The 23,856-nt window shown below is 28.9% G+C and overlaps 1 protein-coding gene across 3 annotated transcripts in view; it reads left to right on the top strand.

Moving 5' to 3' along the window:
* LOC129952694 (receptor-type tyrosine-protein phosphatase N2) overlaps positions 1 to 23,856 on the top strand; it is a 62,371-nt gene that overhangs the window by 6,276 nt on the left and 32,239 nt on the right. For 2 of the 3 annotated variants that reach the window (XM_056065459.1, XM_056065458.1), the window contains one exon: positions 13,396 to 13,538. In XM_056065459.1, the coding sequence (XP_055921434.1) occupies positions 13,409 to 13,538 (130 nt within the window). In that variant the 5' untranslated portion in view covers positions 13,396 to 13,408. Of the gene's footprint in view, positions 1 to 2,821; positions 3,105 to 13,395; positions 13,539 to 23,856 lie in introns of those variants that run through there. The other variant, XM_056065460.1, reaches the window with a different exon arrangement.

The raw sequence follows: 23,856 nt of genomic DNA, 5'->3' as shown, positions 1-23,856 counted from the left end.
CCCTTTTTAAGTTTCAGTTTAATTTTCATAAAAAAAACAATGGAATATCCTAATATTGCAGTTGTTGTTTTAATTTATCCATTTGTAAAAACAAAAATGTACAGAAATTCAAAATACGAAATAAAATGATGATGTTTCAAAATTTATATTTTTTTGGCAGTAATAAAAAAAAATTGTTGTTTTCGCGTTGGCTTATTTTTTTGTAGTTTTTATTTTTGTGAAACAATTTTACCCCCACTCTTTAAAATATCACTGTTTACGAATTTTAGTGCAGAAAGTAGATGAACGGACCTAATAATACTGCAAATACGTCACGTCAGGTTTCACAACAAACTTCTTGTACAGTTTTGAAAAAGTTGTATATTTTCCAAGAACTTTATACTAGTTTTACCAATAAAAGAAAATCCTTTTCGACTTAGCAGTCATACATTTCAGTTGACAACTCACTCTTAGTATTTCCTCATAAAATGTCCTTACATCGATTAATAATTAAGTTATCAATTTTGAATAATTTTTTTAATTTACTGCTTTATCAATTTTAATAATATTTCTCATTTGCACATAAGTACAAGAATATTAGGTATCACTTCAAAATAATTCCGACAAATCTGAATTTTGGTACAGAACTTCATCTACGTGTCCTTAAAACTCCCTTTAAAGTCCTCTTATTTAGTACTAAATCAAACAATTATTATAAAAGGTGGTGAATCAAGTAAACTTTTTTGCTATGTGTAACTTTTTCGAGGCTATACATTTAACGAAAAAGATTATGACACTATTTTATCGTAAGGCTGATAGACTTATGGAAAAACGGTGAAAAATATTGGCTCTTATTTTTTATTCAAAAAATGTAATAACATCAATTTTTGTGGGTTAGAGAATTGTATACAGATATTGTATTTGAGTATTGTGTTATACTTGGATAAATATTTTTTATTATAAAAGCAAGTTCCAAAGTGGTATCACCTGAAAAATGACGCCATCTTGAAATAAATATTTTGATTGCATTTTATTTAATAACTCTTAAGAAGTTCAGTTTCACAATACAATCTAATAACAACATTCAAACCGCATATTTCATTTCATTTTACAAGGCTTGAACTATTTCTATGGTATTTCAAAAAAAAAAACTACAGTTTTCGAGTAATTTGCAAGAAAGTCTACTAAAATTCTTTTCACCAACTGCACTATGTTCAAAATAAGAGGACTTTTTAGGAAATGTTAAGGACGTATAAATGAATCTCTCTACCAACATTTTTTCGACATAAACCCATTTTTAAATCCAATTTTCGATTACTTTATTATTTTCGAAGTGATTTGTAAGCAAACATTTTTTTTGTGTAAAAATTCAATTATAATTTTACTTCCATGACGTACAAATAAAATAGTCTGTTTCCAAAACTTATAAACGAATTCTTCCTTTTGACCTTTTTCAAATGTTCTTTCCTGAATATGACAGTGATATTCAAATTATATATTTTTTTATCACCAATCCCACGTTATATTATAACATTAAACCCCCGAAAACATGTTTATACGTTCCGGTTGTGGGTAGGTATATTTTTATTTTGAAGGCTGTGACGTCTGTAAAAAGCTAATTTATATATACTATACAAAAGTAAGGAGGACGTAGGACGTAGGTACAGAATATCATAATACATATTGTTTTAAATCTTGAAAGTTTAGAATGTTTGAGTATGAATATCAAGTTTTTTAAACTGTTTGAATATTATATCAAATATTTAATAATCTTTTAACAATTTCGAAAAATTAGTACAGCTTAGCATTTAAAAAATTAAAGAACCTCAAATAATTACGAACCTTTTGTATGTTATTTGATTTTTATCAATCATATGTAATTTCATTAAGAAATTTATTTAACAGAAAAAAAATACAGTACACAGTTAAACAACCATTATCAACATACACAAAAGTATCTATACCTAAACATTATTTTTAACCTGTGGAAGCATATTTCTCCGTCGTAGTTTCACTTCCCAGACCAATCCCACTGCTTTTTTCCAGCGATTTCCCTGGAATTTCTGATAACTTCTGATAATTCTGATATCAGCACAATATTCCATGCTCTCTTTTGATTAGAAAGTCGAGCTTTTCCTTCGCCATTTTGCTCTCTCTCCAAGATGTGTATCCATCCATATGTTGATACCTCCACCTCGCCTAGAGTCACTATTCCTATATTGAAATGCGCATTGTTGAGTTAAGAGACATGCGTCCAAAAACAGAGTTCAAGATATAGTGTTTTTTGGAATAGAGAATATTTTTGGAAAGACAACGGTTGGGAATGGGAACAAAATACATATATGTACAACAATACTGAGAATTTAAAAAAGGGGAAACAAAAGCTCGTATTTTATCAAATGTTTTGACTATCTCCCGAAAAAACCTGTTGACACTGCTCTTGTCGAGGTGAAGAAGGATGTTTTAATATAAACGTGATGTCGTGTATATAGGATAGAAAAGTTCTGATAAAGTACAAATACTAGTAGAAAAACATAATAAAACAAGATATAAAAACATATAAAAGATATACTTACGAGTTTCGAGATACCACCAAAGGACTGAACACGACGACGTATTTTCATAGGTTTTTAGAAAAAGTAAGTATGAGAATCCTGTGTTGGAGCTGGTGTTGTAAGAGGAGTTGGAGGTTATTTTTGATGAGAGTACATTAAGGGTACAAAAACCGAAGTGAACCGCACCGAATCCGACTATACTACATCAGAAGCTACATAAGCTGTGACGACTATACGAACGGCTACAGTTGATTTTTCACACAAAGTGAGACATTTCAATTTTGTGCTCATTGGGCTTTGCTTGTGTTTCGGAGAAGGAAGCAGCAACCATATTGACATTTTAATAAAGTCCTTCGAAGGTTTTTAAATTAAGTGAGATATTTAAAAAAAAAGTGAAAAGATAAACGAGGATAAAAATGAAATAATGAAATAATAAAGTGTTCATTTTCTGAATTATTTATTAATTTATCTTTTTTGTTGTATTTTTTGTGTGTAAAAGTGTAACTTTTTTTCGTTGGGTTGTCTTTTGAATTAAAATATATTTTGCTGAATGAAATTCAGGATGATAGGGTATGTATAACAGTGTTATCTGTTTAATGAATATTAATGTAATCCAATTTAATGACGTCGATGTGTTTTTAATTGATACATATACTTATGTACATACGGGCTTGACGTCATTCCAAATACTCGTAGGTACCTATAGAAACTTAGATATCTTATTGAAGTAAACAAAATTAATTAAGTATCTAACAACCTTTGAAGAAAACAAAAGGTATTCTTTTATATTGCGATGTGGCAAAATTGGATTTTTTTGTACATCGTTTTCTATATCAAAAAATATTGTGTACATAAGTTTATCAAAAAAGGTTTTCCAAAAACAAAACCTCAAATATTTATGTAGATATATATTTAAATACATGTTTTCTTTGATTATTAACGGTCGAATTGGAAAATTTATTCCACGTCTTGTTCTTAAAATTTATTCATAGAAACTTTTGTGTGTTCGTCCCAAAAGACGTTGAATTTAATTTAATTTGTATAAAAACTTCTTGAGGGTGTTAATTTATATTGAAGATTATTTGAAGATGTTGAGATGTTTCCTTGATGAAATACATCAGATCCGTATTTTGTATAGTTTCTCTTCTTCATTTTTTTTTCAAGTCCTTGGTCTTTTGTTCCTTTTGTTTGAATAGTAAGCGGAAACCCTTATGGTAAAATTTGTATGTTGACTTTGAAATTAAGAAAATTCAATGCAAAATAACACATAGGAAAAGATCTTTTTCATGTCCATATGCTAATTTGAAATAAGGATTTTCATGATGGCATGTATACATATTTAGATGTGTTAAATTTTTCACTCCCATGTTTTTGAGAGGTTTTTCTTTTGTTTTTTTTTTTTTTTGAAAAGTATGGAATTTGTGTAGATTCTTTGCTCGTAAAATAAAACATAATGTAAATTCGTAAAATTATGAATTAATGAATACAAAAATATGTTATGTATGTAAAGACGCGTGTAAGGAACAAATTTTGTGTGGGGGAATTAGTGGAAAAAATAAGAATCTGGTCTTATATGACATCCTTAGAATTTAAATGAGGTTAAATAGTATAGATTTTTAATAATCTTTTATTTATTGCTGTTAAAATAAAAGAATCAAAGAAAAAAAGTTTTCAAATAAGCAACTTTAAAAAAAGGTGGTAGCATTAAAATAATTGTTTAACTTTTCAAAAAATATTGACAACAAAACTATTAGGAAAAAAGTAGTGCACTTTAAAGCTTCTTGAAAAATATGTTTTCAAACTTTAGATTGCACGGGCAGGGAATAATCCCAAGACCTAAGACCTTTTTTTTTTATATTAGAATAAAAAATGTGTTAATGGGCATTTCCTATAAAATTTTATGATACTAAGATTCATACATATAAATTTCGCGACATTATTTTATTTTTCGCAAATTAAACTAAAAATATATTTTTTAAATTGTCGGACAATTCTTTTTATTATTTTTTTAACGATGTCTTAACCGTTAGATTTTTTTCAATTTTTATGGTCGATGAGAAATACGCATTGCTAGCTTGAATTTTTAAAAGCTTTTGGTTTCAAAAAACTAAAACCAAACTTTTTTCAACTCTAATTAAGACACTTTCTGCTACCTATGATGTGAACGTGATTTTAAGTTTACCATATTTCAAACCAAAACTAAAAAAAGTTACAAATATTTATATCAATGGTTAGCAAGTTTTTTAATTGGAAATTTAATTATAGTTTTCCCAAGAGTTTTAGTGGTCTCAACTGGAAACTTACTTTTAAATCGACATTTTTAAGGCTATTTAATTTTATGAAGTTCTATTTCTGCTCAAAAATTGTTGATGAGCTTGCACAGCTTTTAGTTTTTTCCATCTGCGGAAAATCATAAAATTAAAAAGAGGATGGGTGCGACCTACACTGATAACTTCCACTCCCGTCTGTCGATTTGTCTTGATTAAACGTTTGTAGGTTTTCGTGTTGGGTTAAAAAAGTTGTTGAATTATTCTAAAATAATAAAGTAACCAACAATATTTTTAAAAAATAATCAATTGATTTTTAGTCGTTAACAATTTTTTCCAATTTTAGTAGCATGTGCGTACTATTTTTTGTAGATTTTAATTTTTTATGAAAAAACTGACTTTTGGATTTTTATATAAAAATTACTGAATATCGAAAACAATATTTTCTGTGAAATAAAATAAGTTTAAAGCCAATATTTTTAATTTTTGAAAAGCTACTCGAGTCAAAAGCAAATTTTTACCAAGTTTTAGAATTGTTTTTTTTTTTTTGTAAAAAAAACTATCAATTCGATTTTTTTCAAAATGTCATCGAATGTTAATTCTTATAAGATAAAATCAGTTTAAAGCCAATATTTAAAATTTTTGAAAAGTTATTTGAGTCGAAAATCAATTTTTACCAACTTTGGTTAATTTTTTTTTAGGTTTTTAATTTTTTGTACAAAAACTGTCAATTCGTTTTTTTTTTTCAAAATTTTACTGAATGTTAACAACAATATTTTTTGAAAGATAAAAGTAGTTTAAAGCTAATATTTACAATTTTTGAAAAGGAAGTTAGGTCTAAATCAATTTTTACAACCTTTTATTAATTTTTGTTAAGGTTTTTTATTTTTGTAAAAAAACTGTCAATTCGATTTTTCTCAAAATTTTATCAGATTTCAAAAACATTATTCATCATCGTTGCACAAAATTGTTTTGGAGATGAAATCATAAATCTCTTCTGATTCTTGAGCTATGGACTACGAAAAAAACCTCGCGAACGTACAGACGTACGAACGTTCGTACACACGCACGCACATGCATCTTTCTAAAAATCTTTTATTTCGACCATAGGGACCTTGAAACGTCGAGAAATATCAAAATTTTCAATTTGAAAAATTGGACAAATTACAATGACTTCCTATGGGAAGTTAAAATGCTGGATAGTTTAACAAAATCCTTGAAAGTTAACTGGTTTAAAATTAATATTTTGTTCGAATAAGAAAGCCCATCCTATAAAATTTTTGGAAATATAGAGTTAAAATATAAAAATGAATTTGAAAACTATTAGTTTTTAATTTGGACTGAAGGCTTATACATACGAGTATTAAACAGATTTGAAATCAGCTTCAAAATTAACTCTTACACTAATGTACATTTAAAAGATTTTATGGTTTAAGATCTTATTCTCAACAACATAAGTTATGTTTAACTTTTTTTTAACAAAATCAAAAATAATATACATAAGTGGTTTGGTTGAATAATTTCAAATTTGTGAATTCCACACATATACTTATGACGCAATGAATTCCTATAGTAAATAAAGTGAATAGTAAATTTGAAATTGTAAAATGTCCATAAATAATGAAATTTATTTTATTTTGTATGTTAATAACAAATAAAGTTCTTTAGAAATGTAGTTTAAAACTTAGAAAAAAAATTTAAAATACCAACTTTTTGAGGATGTCATTCATTAAATCTCAATTTAAAATGTTCAAAAATCATATCGTCTCGTTAAGTTTTGTTTTTGTCAGGATTTAGTTTGTCTTAAAACTGTAGAAACTTGAAGAGTTTACCTTTCATATTCGACTTTTTCGTTTGTGGCTGCAAATTCCTGGAAGTTCATAAAATAAAAAAATGAAAATGTTTAATTATAAGAAAACAAAAATAATCGAAGTAGAAAAATAAGTAATAATGTACAAGTTCACTTAGAAAACTTCATTCTCTTGCCCCCTTCTTTACCTGTTCACCTCTTCATCTAAGTTCGTCAATCTTTTTTTTAAATTACAGAATTTCCTTTTAAATTTTAAAACAAATAACCAACCCCCGGTTGATTTCAGAAAAAGTCCCAAGAAGTTCAATAATGTATAAAACAATTATTAATTATGTTCTGAAAATGATTTCTTCATTGTTTTCTGGAGATTATAGAACAGATAAGAAAATACATACATAATTTATTACGAAAAAAGTTACCAAAGTTCACTTGGGCGTATAGGCACTTTTTCCATTTTGTGAAATTATTAACAAATCTATTCCTTTTTCTTAAAATTACCACAACATAAACATGTAGGTTATTATAACGAGTAAGCTCGTATTTAATTAATTAAATTCATTGATAACTTGTTGAATTCAAGGGGGAGGGCTTACAAATTTACTTAGTAATATGAATAATTGATATTTTGTAAGTTATTTCGTTAAGTAAATTTTAGCAGGAATAAATTGTGAGTGTTGATTTTAACGTCTTAGTCTTGGAAGATAGAGTTACTTGTTACCTTTAAATTGTGTTTAAATGTTAATGCTGTTGATTTAATAACTTATCAACGAAGTACCTTATAAGTGCACCTACTCACACGAATATTCAAAGCAATTTGTGGTCATTTACCCTTGACTGAAGTATGCCTATCAAATGTCATCAATCATACTTGTTTAATTATAAACTCCTCGTGTAAAACACTTCAACGACATATAAATTACCTTAATTGGCTTTTCAAGATCAAATTCTCTTCGTATAAATTGAAATTGATGACCTTTTTAGAAAAATCATTTTTAAATGTCACCAAAGTGAACTCGAGTCCTTTCTTGTTTTAAGTGTTTTTTTTAGGAGACATATGTACTCGTATTTCATTTATCAGGATGCTCTTATGATGCAATTTTCTTACTTGACTTTTTCTTTAAGTTGAAAACTGTCCAGAGAAGGTTTTTGTTTTGCAGTATTTTGTTTCATGTTTGTATTTTTAGGAAAAATAATTAATTACAAGAGAAAACAATGTTTCTCCTGTAACCCTTGATGCTACACTAATCCTTTTCATTTACCTACAATTTCAAGGAAATTTGAAACTTTTCTTTTGATGAAGAAAAAACTTAATCTTCTGAAACTATTACTATGTGCACATGAACTTTGACACTCATAAATGTCAAAGTCAATCTGAAATTCTTTTATTTTTCTGACACCAACAAACCACTAAAGTCATTATTTTTTTTTCTCCTATTTTTGTGATAACTATCACGGGGTTGCAATATTTCTAAAAGCATTTCGTGCAACTAAAAACCCAAAACTTTGCTTTTGGTCTCATTTTTCAATTTAAGGAACATGCAATATCCATGTTTTGATTATATGGGTGGTTTTGATGTGCAAAATATTTTAACTTTGACATTTAAAACGACATGGACACGACTTTGTTGTTGTTGGTGTTGTTGTTTTTGAAACCTAGTTAGCAAGAGACTTTTTCGACTTACAGAAATGAGAATTTAAAAAAAGGAAGGAAAATTGTGTGGGAAATGTTGTTAATGCCATTGCCATATCAACATCATTGCCGCGCATCTTTTTTCATTCAGAAAATGGAAAACTAAAAAATTCACTCTGGCAAAGTGGAAATGAATATTTATTTATGCGCTCTTTCACAAAGTGGCAAGACTCTGTGAAATCGTGTAGTGAGTTGGGTGGGCAAAAGGACGAACCTCACGATGACGTTGACGAACGTTGAGTCCTCATAGTAAAAAGGATTTTAATTAAATAATCTTGTACTCTTGTAAATAAGTACATGAAATGTTGACTTTCGTTGCATTATATATGCAGGTGGGGTTCTGTATGTGTGTTGTATTTAAGTGTTCGACTGTGAGTAATGTAGCTAGGAAAATCTTTTCATAGAAGAAAGTAAATATACTGTTAATACTCTTATTCACATTGTTTCAAAAGATGTTTTTGTAATGTCAATACATTTTGCAACAGATTTGATTTTTGGTTTTTAAGAACATGTTAATGCTGTAAAAATAATATTCAACAAATCTATGAAGAATAATATATGAAAATAATTCTTGTTAAAAACGTTTATAATTACTTTTCTAATCATCATAAAGTTGTTTAGAGCCTATGTAAATTAAAAGTACTTTATTTTTATAGAAAAAAAATATGGTCCCTTTACAAATCTCAAAAAAATATCAACTGTTTCAATTCATTTAAACAAAAACTAAAATAATGTAAGAAATTGAAATAAATAAAATAACTAAAGTATTTTAAGTATTTATTTCAAATGCTACAATAATAAAATATTAATACTGAACTTTATGATAATATTGGTTAACAAAATAGGAAAAACCTTGAGTCTTATGATTTTGTGGTTTAAAATATATGTTAAGAATTTGTTCGATACAAGTCCTAAAACCTAAAACCTAAACAAAAAAAATAATAAAAGTTGGTAAAAATTGATTTTCGAGTCAAATAGCTTTTCAAAACTTCGAGATATTGGCTTTTATCTACTTTTATCTATTAAAAAATGTTGTTGTCAATATTAAGTAAAATTTTGAGAAAAATGGAATTGACTGTTCTTTTAGAAAAAATAAAAACTTAAAATAAAATTTAATAAAAGGTGGTAAAAATTGATTTGTGACTTTTTATTTCTTTTCAAAAATTAAAGATTTTGGCTTCCAACTAATTTCAGTTTATAAGAAATATTGTTTTCAACATTCAGTAACATTTTGAGAAAAATCGAATTGACAGTTTTTTTTTACAAAAAATAAAAACCTTAACAAAAAAATAATAAAGTTGGTGAAAATTTATTTTCGACTGAAATTACATTTAGAAACTTTGAGATATTGGCTTTAAACTACTTTTTGCATCGCTAATTTCTATCAAGCCTTAAAAGTTGGATATACACGAATTCTTTTTCGAAACATTGTATAGCTAACCTTTAAAGTTTTGAATAGTTGAAAAACATACATAACTTTGAAATTTTTCGGACCATAATCTTTAAGGGATTGTTTTGCGAGGTCTAAGGAGGCGGGGTGCGACACACACTGAAAACTTCTCATATTTGCAACATTTATTGATTTTTCTAAGAATTTTACATAAAATTAATAACAATATTTGGTATGAGATAAACAAATTTGAAGTCAATTTCTTGTTTTGGTTCTCATAAAATTTGAGTCGAAATTCAATTTGTATCCTTTTTTGTTGTTTTATATGTTTTGTTGTTTACTAAAATAGTTTTCAAATGGTTTTTCTAAAAAGAGGTTGAGATGCGAACCACACTGATAACTTCCCATCCCGTCTGTCGATTTGTCTTGCTTAAAAGTTCGTCTATATGAACTCGTATCAATTTTTAATAAATTTGTGTACTATTTTTTGTAGATTTATTTTTTATGAAAAAACGGACTGTTTGATTTTTATAAAAAAATTCGAAAACAATATTTTCTGTGAAATAAAATAAGTTTCAAGCCAATATTTTTAAGTTTTGAAAAGCTATTTGAGTCGAAAGTAAATTTTTACGGAGTTTTAGTATTGTTTTTTTTTTTAGAGTTTTATTTTTTTGTAAAAAAACTGTCAATTCGATTTTTTAAAAATTTTACCAAATGTTAAAAACAATATTTCTTATGAGATAAAATTACTTTTAAGCCAATATTTAAAATTTTTAAAGAAATATTTAAGTCGAAAATCAATTTTTACCAACTTTTATAAATTTTGTTTAGGTTTTTATTTTTTGTAAAAAACTGTCAATTCGATTTTTTTTCAAACTTTAACTGAATGTTGAAAACAAGAATTTTTAAAAGATAAAAGTAAATTAAAGCCAATATCTCAAAGTTTTGAAAAGATATTTGAGTCGAAAATCAATTTTTACCAACTTTTATACATTTTTTTTTTAGGTTTTTTATTTTTTGTAAGAAAACTATCAATTCGATTTTTCTCAACATTTTTCAAAATGTTGAAAACAATATTTCTTATAAGATAAAATAAGCTTGAAGCCTAAATTTCAAAGTTTTGAAAAGATATTTGAATCGATATTCAATTTTTACGAACTTTGAGTAATTTTTTTTTTTAGATTTTTATTTTTTATAAAAAAAACTGTCAATTAGATTTTTCTCAAAATTTTATCAGATGTCAAAAACATTATTCTTCGTTGCACAAAATTGTTTTAGAGATGAAATCATATTTCAGTCGTAAAATTTTGGAGGTGGCAAATTTTTTTTTTCAGTTTTATTGAATTTTGAAAAAAAAAGTTATATTGATTTTTTTCAAAAAATATACCTGTTTGGTATCACGTTACAATATATTATATAAAAATTTTTTTCAAGTCTCTAGCGTTTTTGGTTCGTAAGATATTTAGGGTTAACCAAAATGTTCACCTTTTTTTCAAACTGCTATGGTAAAAAAAAACCACTCACGCAATTTTCTTGAGAGCCCTTTCTGCATCTTTCTGCTTTATTATCTGTATAACAAAATTTATTTGAAGTCGATATCTCTTCTGGTTCTTGAGCTATGGACGACGAAAAAAACGTCGCGAACGTACGGACGTACAAACGTACGTACACACTCACGCACGACGTCTTTCTAAAAATCATTACAATAACTTCCTATGGGAAGTTAAAAAGAAACTAATTAAATTGGGTGGCGCAACAGTCCGTAGAGAACCAGGGCCTAGTGACTTACAACTCTTAACCATTCCTGTGTGCGAGTACTGTTGTTAGGGATGGAGGGGACCTACAATTTAACGCCGAATCCGAACGGCTGATTTGAGAAAGCACTTTTTCATGGCAAGAATAACTCTTGGAGAATTTGTCAATTCCTCGCAAGAGGCAGTACCCGTGAAAAAACTTTGGTTGGCATAGGCAGGGATCGATTCCAAGACCTCTTTCATGACAGTCCAACGCACCAACCATCATGCCACGGGTACTACTAAACTAAAAAACTATGAGACTTTTTCTGAAATCAACCGGGTTTTGGTTATTTTTTTTATTTAAAAAAAAATGAGAACTTGAATGACTTCCTGTTTAACGTACCGATATTTTAATTTTAAATAATTTTTATTTCGTTAGATATGAAAAAAACTCCCAAAAAGTTTAAAGAACTTTGGAAATAAAAATGTATGTATTTCAGTTCAAATTGTTTGAGACGAATGTTGTATTCTTTGCATTCTTTAGTTTTTTTTTTTAAATGGATCACATTTCATTCATGTCCTTTTTAAATTTCTGTATCTTAATGCCCTTAACAAAACATATATTTTATTTATTTTGCAAAGGTATGTATTAATTTATGTACATTTACATATCAATAAAAAAAAGTTCGAATTTCAAACGAAATATCATTATAAAGACTTAATAAATATTTATTTTGAATTTCCTCTAATTTCCTGTGAGAAAAAGGCCAAAAATTAGTAAGCAAGCATTTTGTTTCACATATAATTACCTAATTTGGATCACGCTATGAAATTGACACCGCTAATCTAATTCATTATAATAATAATGAAGGTTAGTTATATAGAAATTAATTAAAAGCATTGTTTTACGCACCCAATTTATTTTGAATCAATCAAATTGATTATATTTTTGGACGGTTGTAAGGGAAAAAGAGAGAAAGAGACTATAAAAGTAGGCAACTTATGTAAGGAAACCTTACTTTTAATGCCTTTTGTGACATATGTAGACGTATGCCACGTTACAAAAAAAAAGACTTTGTTACACCCAAGCTGCACACAAGTTAGTACAAAGTAGCGAATTACGTTTCTATGACGAAGAGATTAAGAATGATATGTAAACCTCAAAGGAACAAGAATTATGTCCTTAATTTGAATTCTAAAAATAGTTAAAATAAAAATCACTTAATTAATGCTCATTTTACTCTCCTTAAGATAAGCCTCTTGAAAGAAGACTTCAAAGGTAAAAGTTGTCCAAGGAAAAGATTTGAATGCTTTATGTACACTTGATGCTTTATATTCAAGAACAGTCAATTTCTCTGATTGAAAAAGATATTATTTTTATTTTCACTTACAATACATATTTTCGTTTATATAAGGAAAACCATTTTTTATCTAAAGTGAATCGCTAAACCTCCAACAATAAAGCACAGTTCACCGCAAATAAAGAATAATGTTTTCCCAGCACACTACACCGCCACACTCTCTAATTGAAAACATCAGCTAAAGCGAGAAATTCTAAAAATAATCCCTCTCGCCCAGAAAGGTGAGTTGGGTGTGGGAAAACTTTAACTCAGCATTACCTACACAATATTAAAGCCCACAGCAAAGTCAGCAACGACCGACCGACGCGACGCCCGCAACACCCCCAACAGAGCCTAGAAAAGCGTACCACTTTAGTGGTATTTTTCTGCAAATAAGTCGGATGTAGTGATGGTTATGTTCCTTGCTTTGTCGTCGTATCTATAAAAAGAGGTGGTACCTATCTAGAATACCTACTTTTTCATTCCTGTCTTAAACTTGTTTCTCAATTTAATTGTTCTAAAAGCTTTTTATATTCGTTTTCAGTTTTACTTTTTTTTATTTTTTAGTCTCTATTTTAATTGTGTAAAACTTATCTTGTTGTTTTTGTTTTTACTCTTTTTTTATCAGGTGACGCAACGTCATGGCAAGAAATGTACAGAATAATGGAAGAACCTGGAACCGTTGCAACTGGGATGTAACACCGCTAAAGCTTATAACTGTTGCATTTCTATTGTCCCAAGGATATGTGGCTAATGGCGAAGGAAATGTCGGTAAGTGTGCTTTTTTTTTTTCTTTTTTTTCGTATTCAAGAGTTTTTCAGCTCTTCTTCTTTTTCTGCTGTGTGCTTAAAAGGGTGTTTTTTTGTGTGAGTTGTGTTCGTTCGTAAGTGGATGTTGTAAGAAGATCAAGGGTGGATTTTTAAAGAAAAACCTTCTTTTTAAAGTACTGTTGACTTAAGAGGGCCCGTATCTTCTAAAAAACATATGATAACAACATTAATGAGATATCTTTCTGTGCCAAATGAAAGGGGGTAAGATTTACCCTGGGAGTAAGAAAAAGGGACATAGTAATGACAATGAGGCAGAGTTAAATTGAAAGGTGAAGGTTCATACAAATTAGTTCATACAACCCGAAATCTGGCAAAAGAATAATTTATTTTTCTCAACAGCTCCTTCAACACTTTGACAATTGTATGCCTCAAAGTAAGATTTTTGGTAGCAAAAAACACCATTTTAAGTGGGACATAAATCCGAAATAGATTTGTTATCTTTTGTCTTTGTGAAATTATCAATTTTTATAAATTGTGTAGTAAAATTGTTGATCCCCAAAAATTCCATTCAATTGGGACATAAAATCATAACTTGATTTGAGTACATTTTCGATACCAGAAAATTCTATCCAATTGGACATAAATTCGAAATCGTTTTTGAGATTTTTTTCTTTTTCGAAGCAAGGTATTTCGATTTAGGGAATTTTTTCTCAGTTAAATCTCCACAAATTTTGAACTCAATAGAAAGATTTTTGATACTAAAAAAACTCATTCATGTGGGACATAAATTTCAGAATTTTGTCTACGAGAATGTCAACAAATCAACAAATGTGAGTTTGTAAGAAAGATTTGTGATACTATAAAATCTTGGAAATAAATCCTTAATTGGTTTGGGGATTTTTGTCTTACTTAAATTTTCATTTCATTGTGAATTGCATGGTAAAATTTTTGGTAGTAAAAATCGTTTTCAGTCGAACATAAATCCTCAAATCTCAGTCAATTAAGGACCTTTTGTCTCTTTTAAATTATCGAGTTTCACAAATTTCACGGAAAAATTGTTGATACTAGAAAATCTTATTCAAGTGGAATATTAGGAAACTTTTGTCTTTATTAAAACCGTCAAGTTATAAGTATTTTATAGTGGAATTTTCGGACATAGATTTGGAAATGTGTTGATATTCGATAGTCCCAGTCACACAGATCCCAAATAGGTTTTAGGAACTTTTGTCTTTATCATCAAGTCTTGTAAGTTTCATAGAAAAATTTTTGATATTTGAAAATCTCATTCAAGTGTGATATAAAACCCACAACAATTTGGGGACTTCTGTCAAATCATCAAGTGTAGTAAATTATTAAAAATGTTTTGGTTCTAGAAAACACCATTGAAATGTGACATAAATAATAATTCATTTGTGGACTGTTCACTTGTTGATGTTGAAATCGTCAAGAATTGTGAAATTTTTAATATCAGAAAGTTCCATTTAAGTAACCAAAAAAACGCCAAACGTATTTGGGGACATTTATCTTTATCAAATAATCAAGTCTTCCGATTTTGTTAGCAAAATTTTTGATACTAGAAACTCCTATTCAATTGGGACAAAAATGCCAATTAGATTTGGGGGCTACTGTCCATATCATGTTATGAGTATTTTATATTCACATTTTTGGTACAAGAAAAACTTATACAAGTGGGACATAAGACTCAAAATGATTTGGAAATCTTATTAATGGTTAAATTATGATTGTAAAATGTTTGATAATTGATAATTCAATACAAGTGGGACATAAATCCCGAAAAGATTTGGGAACGTTTTGACACTAGAAAATCTAATTATTGTGACACATAAATCTCAAATAGATTTTTGAACTTTTGTCTTCATTTAGACATTAACAAATGTGAATTTATAACCAACATTTTTGATACTAGAAAATTTCATTCGAGTGGGACGTAAATTCTAAATACATTTTGAAGCTTTTTTTTATCACATTTTCAAGTTTTGTGAATTTCATATAAAATTGTTTATACAAAAAAATGTCATTGAAGTGGGACATAAATCCCAACTCGATTTGGTTATCTTCATCTTTGTCAAATGGTCATGAACTGTGAATTTTAAAGTAATATTTTTGGTAATAATAAGATTACGCAAAGAAATAAAGGCCAAGGCAATAGGACTTTATCAAGTTTTTGGAGAGACATAATTTCCAATTTAATTCAGACATTTTGGTTTAAGTTAAATTGTTGAGTCTTGTCTACTTCATAGGAAACTCTGTAGTACCAAAATTGAAACAGAGACTTAAATTCTGATAAGTTTTGTATTCCATTTTAAGAGGGAATTAATTCCCAATTAAATTTAGGGATTATTATGTCATAGTAATCTTTTTGGAACTAAAACAGCCACTAAGGCTTGAGCTCTTATAAGGTTCCCATTTTGTCCTCGTCTAGTAGATATCACTGCAAGTTTTCGGTATCCATATGGGTCTTAGTTCTGACAGACATCTTTGTCTCATTTCAGTGGAACATAAGCCCAATTTTAATTTCAAGACGTATTCTTGAAATTAAGGGTTTCTTACAATAAATGTGATAAAAAGTAAAAAATATAGTTTTTAAATTATTTTAAATACTCTCTCTTACAATTAAACAGTGTTCTAATTTGTCTTACTTTAAGTAAGTTTTTTGACGTTCCTTAAGCATATTTCGATCTTTAACTGGGTTTTCTAGATTTTGGTATTTTAAAATTTTAGATTTTCTAACTTTTTAAATTTTGTGCTTTTGAAGTTTTTTGTATTTTGAATTCTCTGGATTTTTAATTTTTGGAGTTTGAGGTTTTTAGATTTTGATTGTCTTGATGCTGAGCCAAAATGATGAGATGTCGGATTAAGTGTCTCGAAATGTTTTAAAGTTAAGCATAAGAGCCCCAGACAATTATTAAATCCGACTATGCACACAAAAGTCGTACATCCTTATCCTTTGCCTCTGTAGTTGCTTTTGTAAATGAGATTTAAAAGCCTTAAGGATATCGCGTCGCCGTGTGTTATGTTTGTGTGTGGCTTTATTTACCACATTCGTTTAATTAGAGTAGATATATACGAGTATCTTTATGATTTAGCTTGAAGCTTCATGGGAATAATAATTATTATTATACGACTGAAATAGAGAGGAGCTTATAATCGTCCACACGGGAGAAACGTTTTAATGAGACACATTCAACTTCGAGTCCTATGATGGAAATAGAAATATTGATTAGGTTTTGGGAGCAGAAGAGGAGTTTTGATGTGTTGAGTTTATAATGATGATTGAATTGATATGTAAGTTAAAAAAAAAGCAAATATGTACTTATATAACAAGAATGTTCTTTTCATTTATTTTGTATCCCGTTGCTGCCGTCTTGCCGTCACGTTTTTTATAGAGTCAAAGCTTTCAATTCATAACATTATCGTTTGGTAATTATTGTTGAAAGACAAATAAAAATCAGATTATCAGAGGATTTTCTCAGAATTGTTAAGATCATTTTTGGGGAATTAGGAAAATAATTGGATTTCGAGGGAAAACAAATATTAAGTCTGTTTTCATTCCGAATATATGTAAACAATCAATCACATCAAAGATTAATTCTGCTAGAGTGCATTTTTGATATTTATACAAAAAGAAAGAAATAAACAATCCATTTCAAAAACCATCAGACAGAAAAACAAAATATTGTGATTGGGAGGGATGATTTTTTGTGTCTTCTTGAAGCCTCAATTTATTCAAAAGTTGATATAAACCCAACAAAATGCCTTTGAGAACTTCATATAGGGGGCAAATACCAATAACTGTGGCCCTGGCCAGTATACCGTACCGTACTTTACTGAACTTTCTTTTTATATGGTTTCGAAAATATCTCTCTTTTTCTATATATGGCAGATAGTTCTTTTTTGGGGTTTCATTTGATTTTGAAATGTGGTGTTTCCTGTCTGTGAATTTTTGTTTTACTTTCTTTCTTGATTTGGTTATATCGGAGGAGGCTTATGTTTGGATTTTAACAATGATGATGTGATGTGAAAAAGGTTTAATCCAGCATGAGGATGTCTGTTTCTGTTGTTTTCTCTAACATACTCCTATACCCTTATGCTCTTGATTTCTCAAAGTCTATTTTTTGGTAGATAGTTGGTGTAGGTACCTAAATATACCTTTTTTAGGAACACCACACAAATTTGTATTCTCTAACTAAAAGTGGGAACGAGAAGCAAACAATGAAAATAAACAAAAACCCAAGAAATTTCATCGAAACATTTTCTTTATTTTATGGTTAGATTGAAATTGTTGGGAAATTTTGAAAAGTTACTTCCGTTGTGTAGGTGGAAGGTTCGTAAGGTAGTTAGGTACTTCAATTCAACTTTTCCAAAAATAAGCTTCTTTAATTAAGTTTAAATAGGAAATTTACTCAGAGTCCTTAAATCACTTCAGAATGTTTTAAGGATTGGGATGGAATCAGAACTTTTTACATCTTTGACTCAGTAAGTTCAATTAATATTGAAAGGACAATTGGTAGTATAATAAATAGTTGCTTGAAAGTCAATAGCTCATAAACTGTTCGTTTTTCACAGAAATATTTCCAATATATGCCGCCTTCGGGTTTTATTGGTTTATTTGAGCAATATGATATTTAATACATCCCACATTTCTGTATTGCTATAAATAGGTTCTTACTTTAACAAGTTTTGGACGAATGTTTGATTATGCAAGAAGTTTTCGCTCCTAATCGATTAGATTACTTAAGCCCAACCATTCGTTATTTAATATTTGATTTTACTTATTTGAACTACATATTTCCGTTGTCATGTTTTTAAGTTTTACAACTTCTTATATCAAAATCTGTAAAAAGAACTTGGAAATCAGTGGGTGGGCTTTTCGACTTGAACTAATTTGTATTCCACATATTAAAAAGTCTTATAGAATTCAATTAAAGAAAAGAAAATCAACCATCAATAATAATCTTAATCAAATAATCTGAAATTTTTAAAATGAACATTTCTAAACAATTTTTTTTCGATCCGAACAAATATCTTGGGGAGATGATTAATGGTTGAGAACCTAAATATTTGACAAGCTCCGAATACAATGGAAGAAGGGCTCTAATAAAATTCGTAGTTTCTCCAAGATAAGCTCATTTGCTTACTCAACCATGATGTAAATTTTATTAAATAATTTTAGGATTCATAAAATCTGAAAAGATGCATGCAATAATAATTTATCAGGATATGAACCGATTTGGCAAGGAAAATGCCGATTATCTAGCATACAATTTTTCTTGTACTTTTCTAAAAAGAGGAAGAAGTGGAAATTCGAAATTTCTTGAGATTCATAGGAGATTCACGAATTCCATCGTAATTGAAAACATTTCCGAATATCGAAAAAAAAATACTGCCAAATAAATTCGTAATTAAAAATCTCATACAAATTTGGCATTACATAATTTCGTGATAAGATTTTTCGAAATTCGTGAAAGTTTCCGATTACGATGGAATTCGTGATAGGCCTGAATACTTTTTTTAAGAATTAAATTTTCCTGAATTCGAACCTCAACGAATATTTTCTAAATTAGGTTTTTTTAAAAAAAGGCTCTTTAAAATTGTTGAAGACAACCAGAAACGGCCTTTAAGGCTAGTTTTTAGATCTTAATAATAAATTCTATACAAATTTCATAATGAATAAATCTTTTTCTCTTAGATATTGTTTAAAAAAATATATTATCTAACTTAGTTTCTCAAAATTGTCATAAATTATGAGTTTTTATTTAATTCTTTGAAGTTTTAAGAAACCTTGAATGAGTTCATTGTTTTGAAAAGAAAGTTATGGATTTTATGCTGAATTCTTATTTGAACTTTTATTTAAACATTCTGCTAAATTTTAAAAAAAACACCCGTTTTCAACATTATTAACTCAATATATACATTTATTGTAATCGGTTTGGTTTTTCGAATTCCAAATTTGTACATTTCTTGCCGTTTCAAGGTACCTAGAACCTAACTAAAAGTTTTTTAGAGGGATGTTTGCGTGTGCAAGGTTCTCGAAATTACGGACGAACATGCAGGTTCCATGTACGGCCACACCTCAAAAACCGTCAGAGATATCGACTTCAAATTAACATTATTTTACATAACATTAAAATATGCAGAATGGACTTTTAAAAAAAAAAATTGAATAAGTCATTTTTGTACTAAACCACATAAAAAAAGTCAACACATTTTAGTGACTTCAATTTTGTTTTATAATATATAATTTGACGTGATACTTAATTTGTATAGTTTTTAAAAATTAAAAACCAAGTATAAATCAAGAAATGATTTGTTAAATCGAATATTTCACGAATAAGAATTAACTTTATCTAAAGAATAATTGTATCCAAAGAAAAATAACGATTCTGTCTTTTAATAAAATTTTGAGAAAAATCGATGTAGGAGTTTTTTTTCCACAAAGTAAAAACTTAAAACTTAAAACTTTACTAAAAGTTAGTAAAATTGATTTTCAAATTGAATATTTTGGCAAAAATATAAAGATGTTGACATAAAATATCTATCTTATAAAAAATATTGTCTTTTAACCTTCATTGAAATTTTATGAAAAATCCAACCGTCAATTTAGTTTTTTAAATAAGAATCTCTGCAAAATTAATAAAAACTGATGTTCGATTCGAATATTTTGAAAATATAACTTCAAAATTATAAGAAAATGTTCTCAGAAAATTCCAATTTTGAATGTTTATATTTATAAGAACTAAAAACATCAAAAAATGCTACTAAAATTTGTAAAAATAGGTTTTTATCTTAAAACGTCGGGGACAAAAACCGATATTGAAATCATACTTATTTAATTATACGCAAAATATTGATCCTAGCTTGAAGTTAATTTCTTTGAAAAATTCATTTGATAATAAACCTACAAAAACAGAAAAAAAACTGGTAAGAATTGGTTTTCGACTCAAGCATTATTAAATTTGTTTAAACTTTAAAAAATGTTGAGAGACGCCCACTGATGGAAATTTATCATGTGTGGTTTCATCGCTCAGGCGTTAGAATTTTGGGAAAACCGTTTTTTTGCTTTTAGTTTTAAATAGTCTATTGTAACCTTGAAATGATGCCCGAAAATATTATGGCATGGAAAAAACTTTAAGTGCTCGAATGCAGAATTCTTATATAAAAAGTATTTGATGTTTGCTCATAATTTTTAACTGTATTTTTTACTTGCGACATATGGGAACTATAAGTTGCAAAAAAATTCGAACTCTCGATATCAATCAAGCATGACATAAGAATCTTAAATTAAAGAGGGTCCGGCGATTTCGTCCATCTTTACGTCTGTCTACGCGCCAATAGCCTAGAAATCGATTGAGGTCCGAAGGAGACCCGCTTTTTAAATACCAGTAGTCTCTTAACACATTTTTTGTTAGAATTTTGAAAAATCGAATTTCCGCAATTTTATAAAGTTTTCATTGTCCTTTTTATTTCAAATATTTTTAAATTTTCTCAGGAATTACTGAACCGATTTAAATAATTTTTTTTTCTGGTCAAGATCTTATATTAACTTCCCATAGGAAGTTATTGTAAATGGTCCGATTTGTCAAATTGAAAATGTTGACATTTCTCGACGTTTCAAGGTCCCTAGAGTCGAAATAAAAGATTTTTAGAAAGATGTCTGTACGTGCGTGTGTACGTACGCTAGTACGTTTGCGACGTTTTTTTCGTCGTCCATAGCCCAAGAACCAGAAGAGATATCGAATTTAAATTAATTTTGTTTGCAGATAATAAGGCAGAAAGATGCAGAAAGGGTTCTAAAGAAAATTGCGTTTGTGGATTTTTTACCATAGCAGTTTAAAAAAAAGGTGAAAATGTTGGTTAACCCTAAATATCTTACGAAGATAATGACGTAAGAGACTTGAATTGTATATTATATATTGTAACGTTTTTTTTTATAAATCAAAAAAACTAAAAAAAAAGTAACGAAAATGTTACGAAAACAAAATGATTCTATATTCAAAACAGATTTGTGCAACGAAAAAAAAACTTTTTAACATCTGGTAATATTTTAAGAAAAATCGAATTGACAGTTTTTTCTACAAGAAATATAAACCTTACAAAAAAAAACAATTCTAACACTTGATAAAATCTTACTTCTGACTCAAATAGCTTTTATAAATTCGAATTGAATTCAAAAAACAGCAGCAATTCAAACCATAATAATTCTCATAACGTCTACCTAATCTATGCAATCTAACAAAACCATCAAATTTAATAGAATTAAAATCCAACCACAATTTCACACCAATTTAATACATACTTAAATCTATTCTACATACATCTATCGAGATAAAAATATATTCTTATCCATTTATTATTACCCTTGGAGCAATTTGCAGAATTACTATATACTAAATTTTTTCATTTTTATGTTAACACATCAAAATTTAATGAAATACAATTCACATAGCATTTTCCGAGATGCGTGGGCTGGTCGCATAAACGTGGGACGTATAGAACGTAAGACGTGGGTATTATATGTATATGTGCTTAAAAAACCCCTGCTGGCGGTTTTGAACAAAATATCTCTAACAAACCAAAGCATTTTATACTAACTTGTATAAAGAACAAAACAAATCTTCTCTCATTATTCATGCAAAGCACAAAAACTTAAAAAATAAACTCAAAACTCCTTTCCCAGAGCATAAATCAAAATCAAGGCAAGAGGGAAAAGCAAAAACACGAAAAGCAACGAGTCTCGAAAGAATCCTATATTTCCAAAAAACATACAGTTTTACGTCAGTAAACAAATTCTTCTTCTTCTTACTCGATTACAAACCATCAACTTGTTCTTTATAAACATGATTATCACGTCCCAAAGTCAAGTCAGTTTTTCAGATCCAATTAAACCCCCCAAAGGCGGATATAGGGGTTACATTTTATTCTTATAAGCTAAACAAAAAACGAAAAACCAAAAACAACAACAATCATCTGTCGGAGTTAAAGGTCAAAAGATTTTTCTATCCTCGGTTGTCGTCGTCGTAGTCGGTCGCCGCCGCCGTTGGTCGTTGTTGTCTTCTGGTCCGTCCGGACCTCGTTATAGTCAAGGACCTTGAAGCAAACATTAAATCCCCCCACGGAATGACCAGGACCACATATAAAAAAATATAATACAATATTTCAGCCAAGCTCAAGCTATGTGCAAATGTACAAACATAGATTCACCTCCATTTGGCATCTGGAAAATTGGGCTATTTTTATCGTTGTTCGTTCCAGAAAAATTATAACTCGGATGGAGGTTGTTTGTATTCTAAGAGTGGAAAACCTTCTTGAACACCATTTCCACCGCAATTTTTGTTTAACTTTTTTGTGTGTTCTTCTCCCGACGACACGACGATGAATTGAATTTTCTGCTGGTGCTGTGGTGGTGGTGGTACTGGGTCGACTTGAAAGGACGAAAAGCTTAAATTGAATCTATTTTTAGAATTATCCGGGTTATGGAGCGAAGAAGGAAGAAGTTAGCGTAGGTACCTACCTACCTACATGTTTTTGAAAGGAGTGCGAGGACGAAAGCCACCTACGCACGTTTTTGGAAGTTCCGAATTTATATTCAGTTTCATATATCAACCTCCTCAGCGCTTCGAGCTGTGAGTAGAGTCCTGAGAGGAGGCTGTGAAAAAAATTGTACAGTAGGTAGGTTAGGTAGGTATACAGCTGGAAAACTGTTGCTGATGGTAAGTGCGATCTTACGTACAAAACACACATACATATATAAAAATACGTTAATGTTATTAGGCTGGTTAAAACTAGGGTAGGTATACTCGTATCGAGTAAGAAAAAATAATCAATATTTTCAGAAGAGAGAGAGAGTCACAGAGCATAGGGGAGGTCGAAAAAGCTTTTAGCTATGGCTCTCGGGATTGTGTTCTTGTTCGTGCTCATGTTCATGTTAATGGTATTGGAACTGATGTGGGTAGGGTTAGGGTGTAAACCTACGTCAGAGAAGTGCAAATTCAATGAATGAATAAAAGTTTGAGTTCTCCTCAATTCAACGTCAAACGAGGATGCCTATAATATCTCTATAAAAATATTGATGTTATTCTTCTATAATCTGAAGGATGTAGCTTTTATTTGTTTTTCTCTGTTTGGTTTTTATTTCACATCAGAGCCGTTATATTATGTCGATCTAAAGGGAAACAATGAAGGGCGGTAACACTCATTCAATTTGATGGGTTTTCTCTTCTTTTTTATTCGACTTTTGTTTTACGAGAATGAGAATGATGAGGATATTGGGATAAGTGTGCTTTCTCATTCATTGTCAA

Source organism: Eupeodes corollae, chromosome 3, assembly GCF_945859685.1.
Source record: "Eupeodes corollae chromosome 3, idEupCoro1.1, whole genome shotgun sequence".
Lineage (NCBI taxonomy): Eukaryota > Metazoa > Arthropoda > Insecta > Diptera > Syrphidae > Eupeodes > Eupeodes corollae.
Note: the sequence above shows the minus strand (reverse complement) of the source record. Positions and strands in the feature narration are given on the sequence as shown.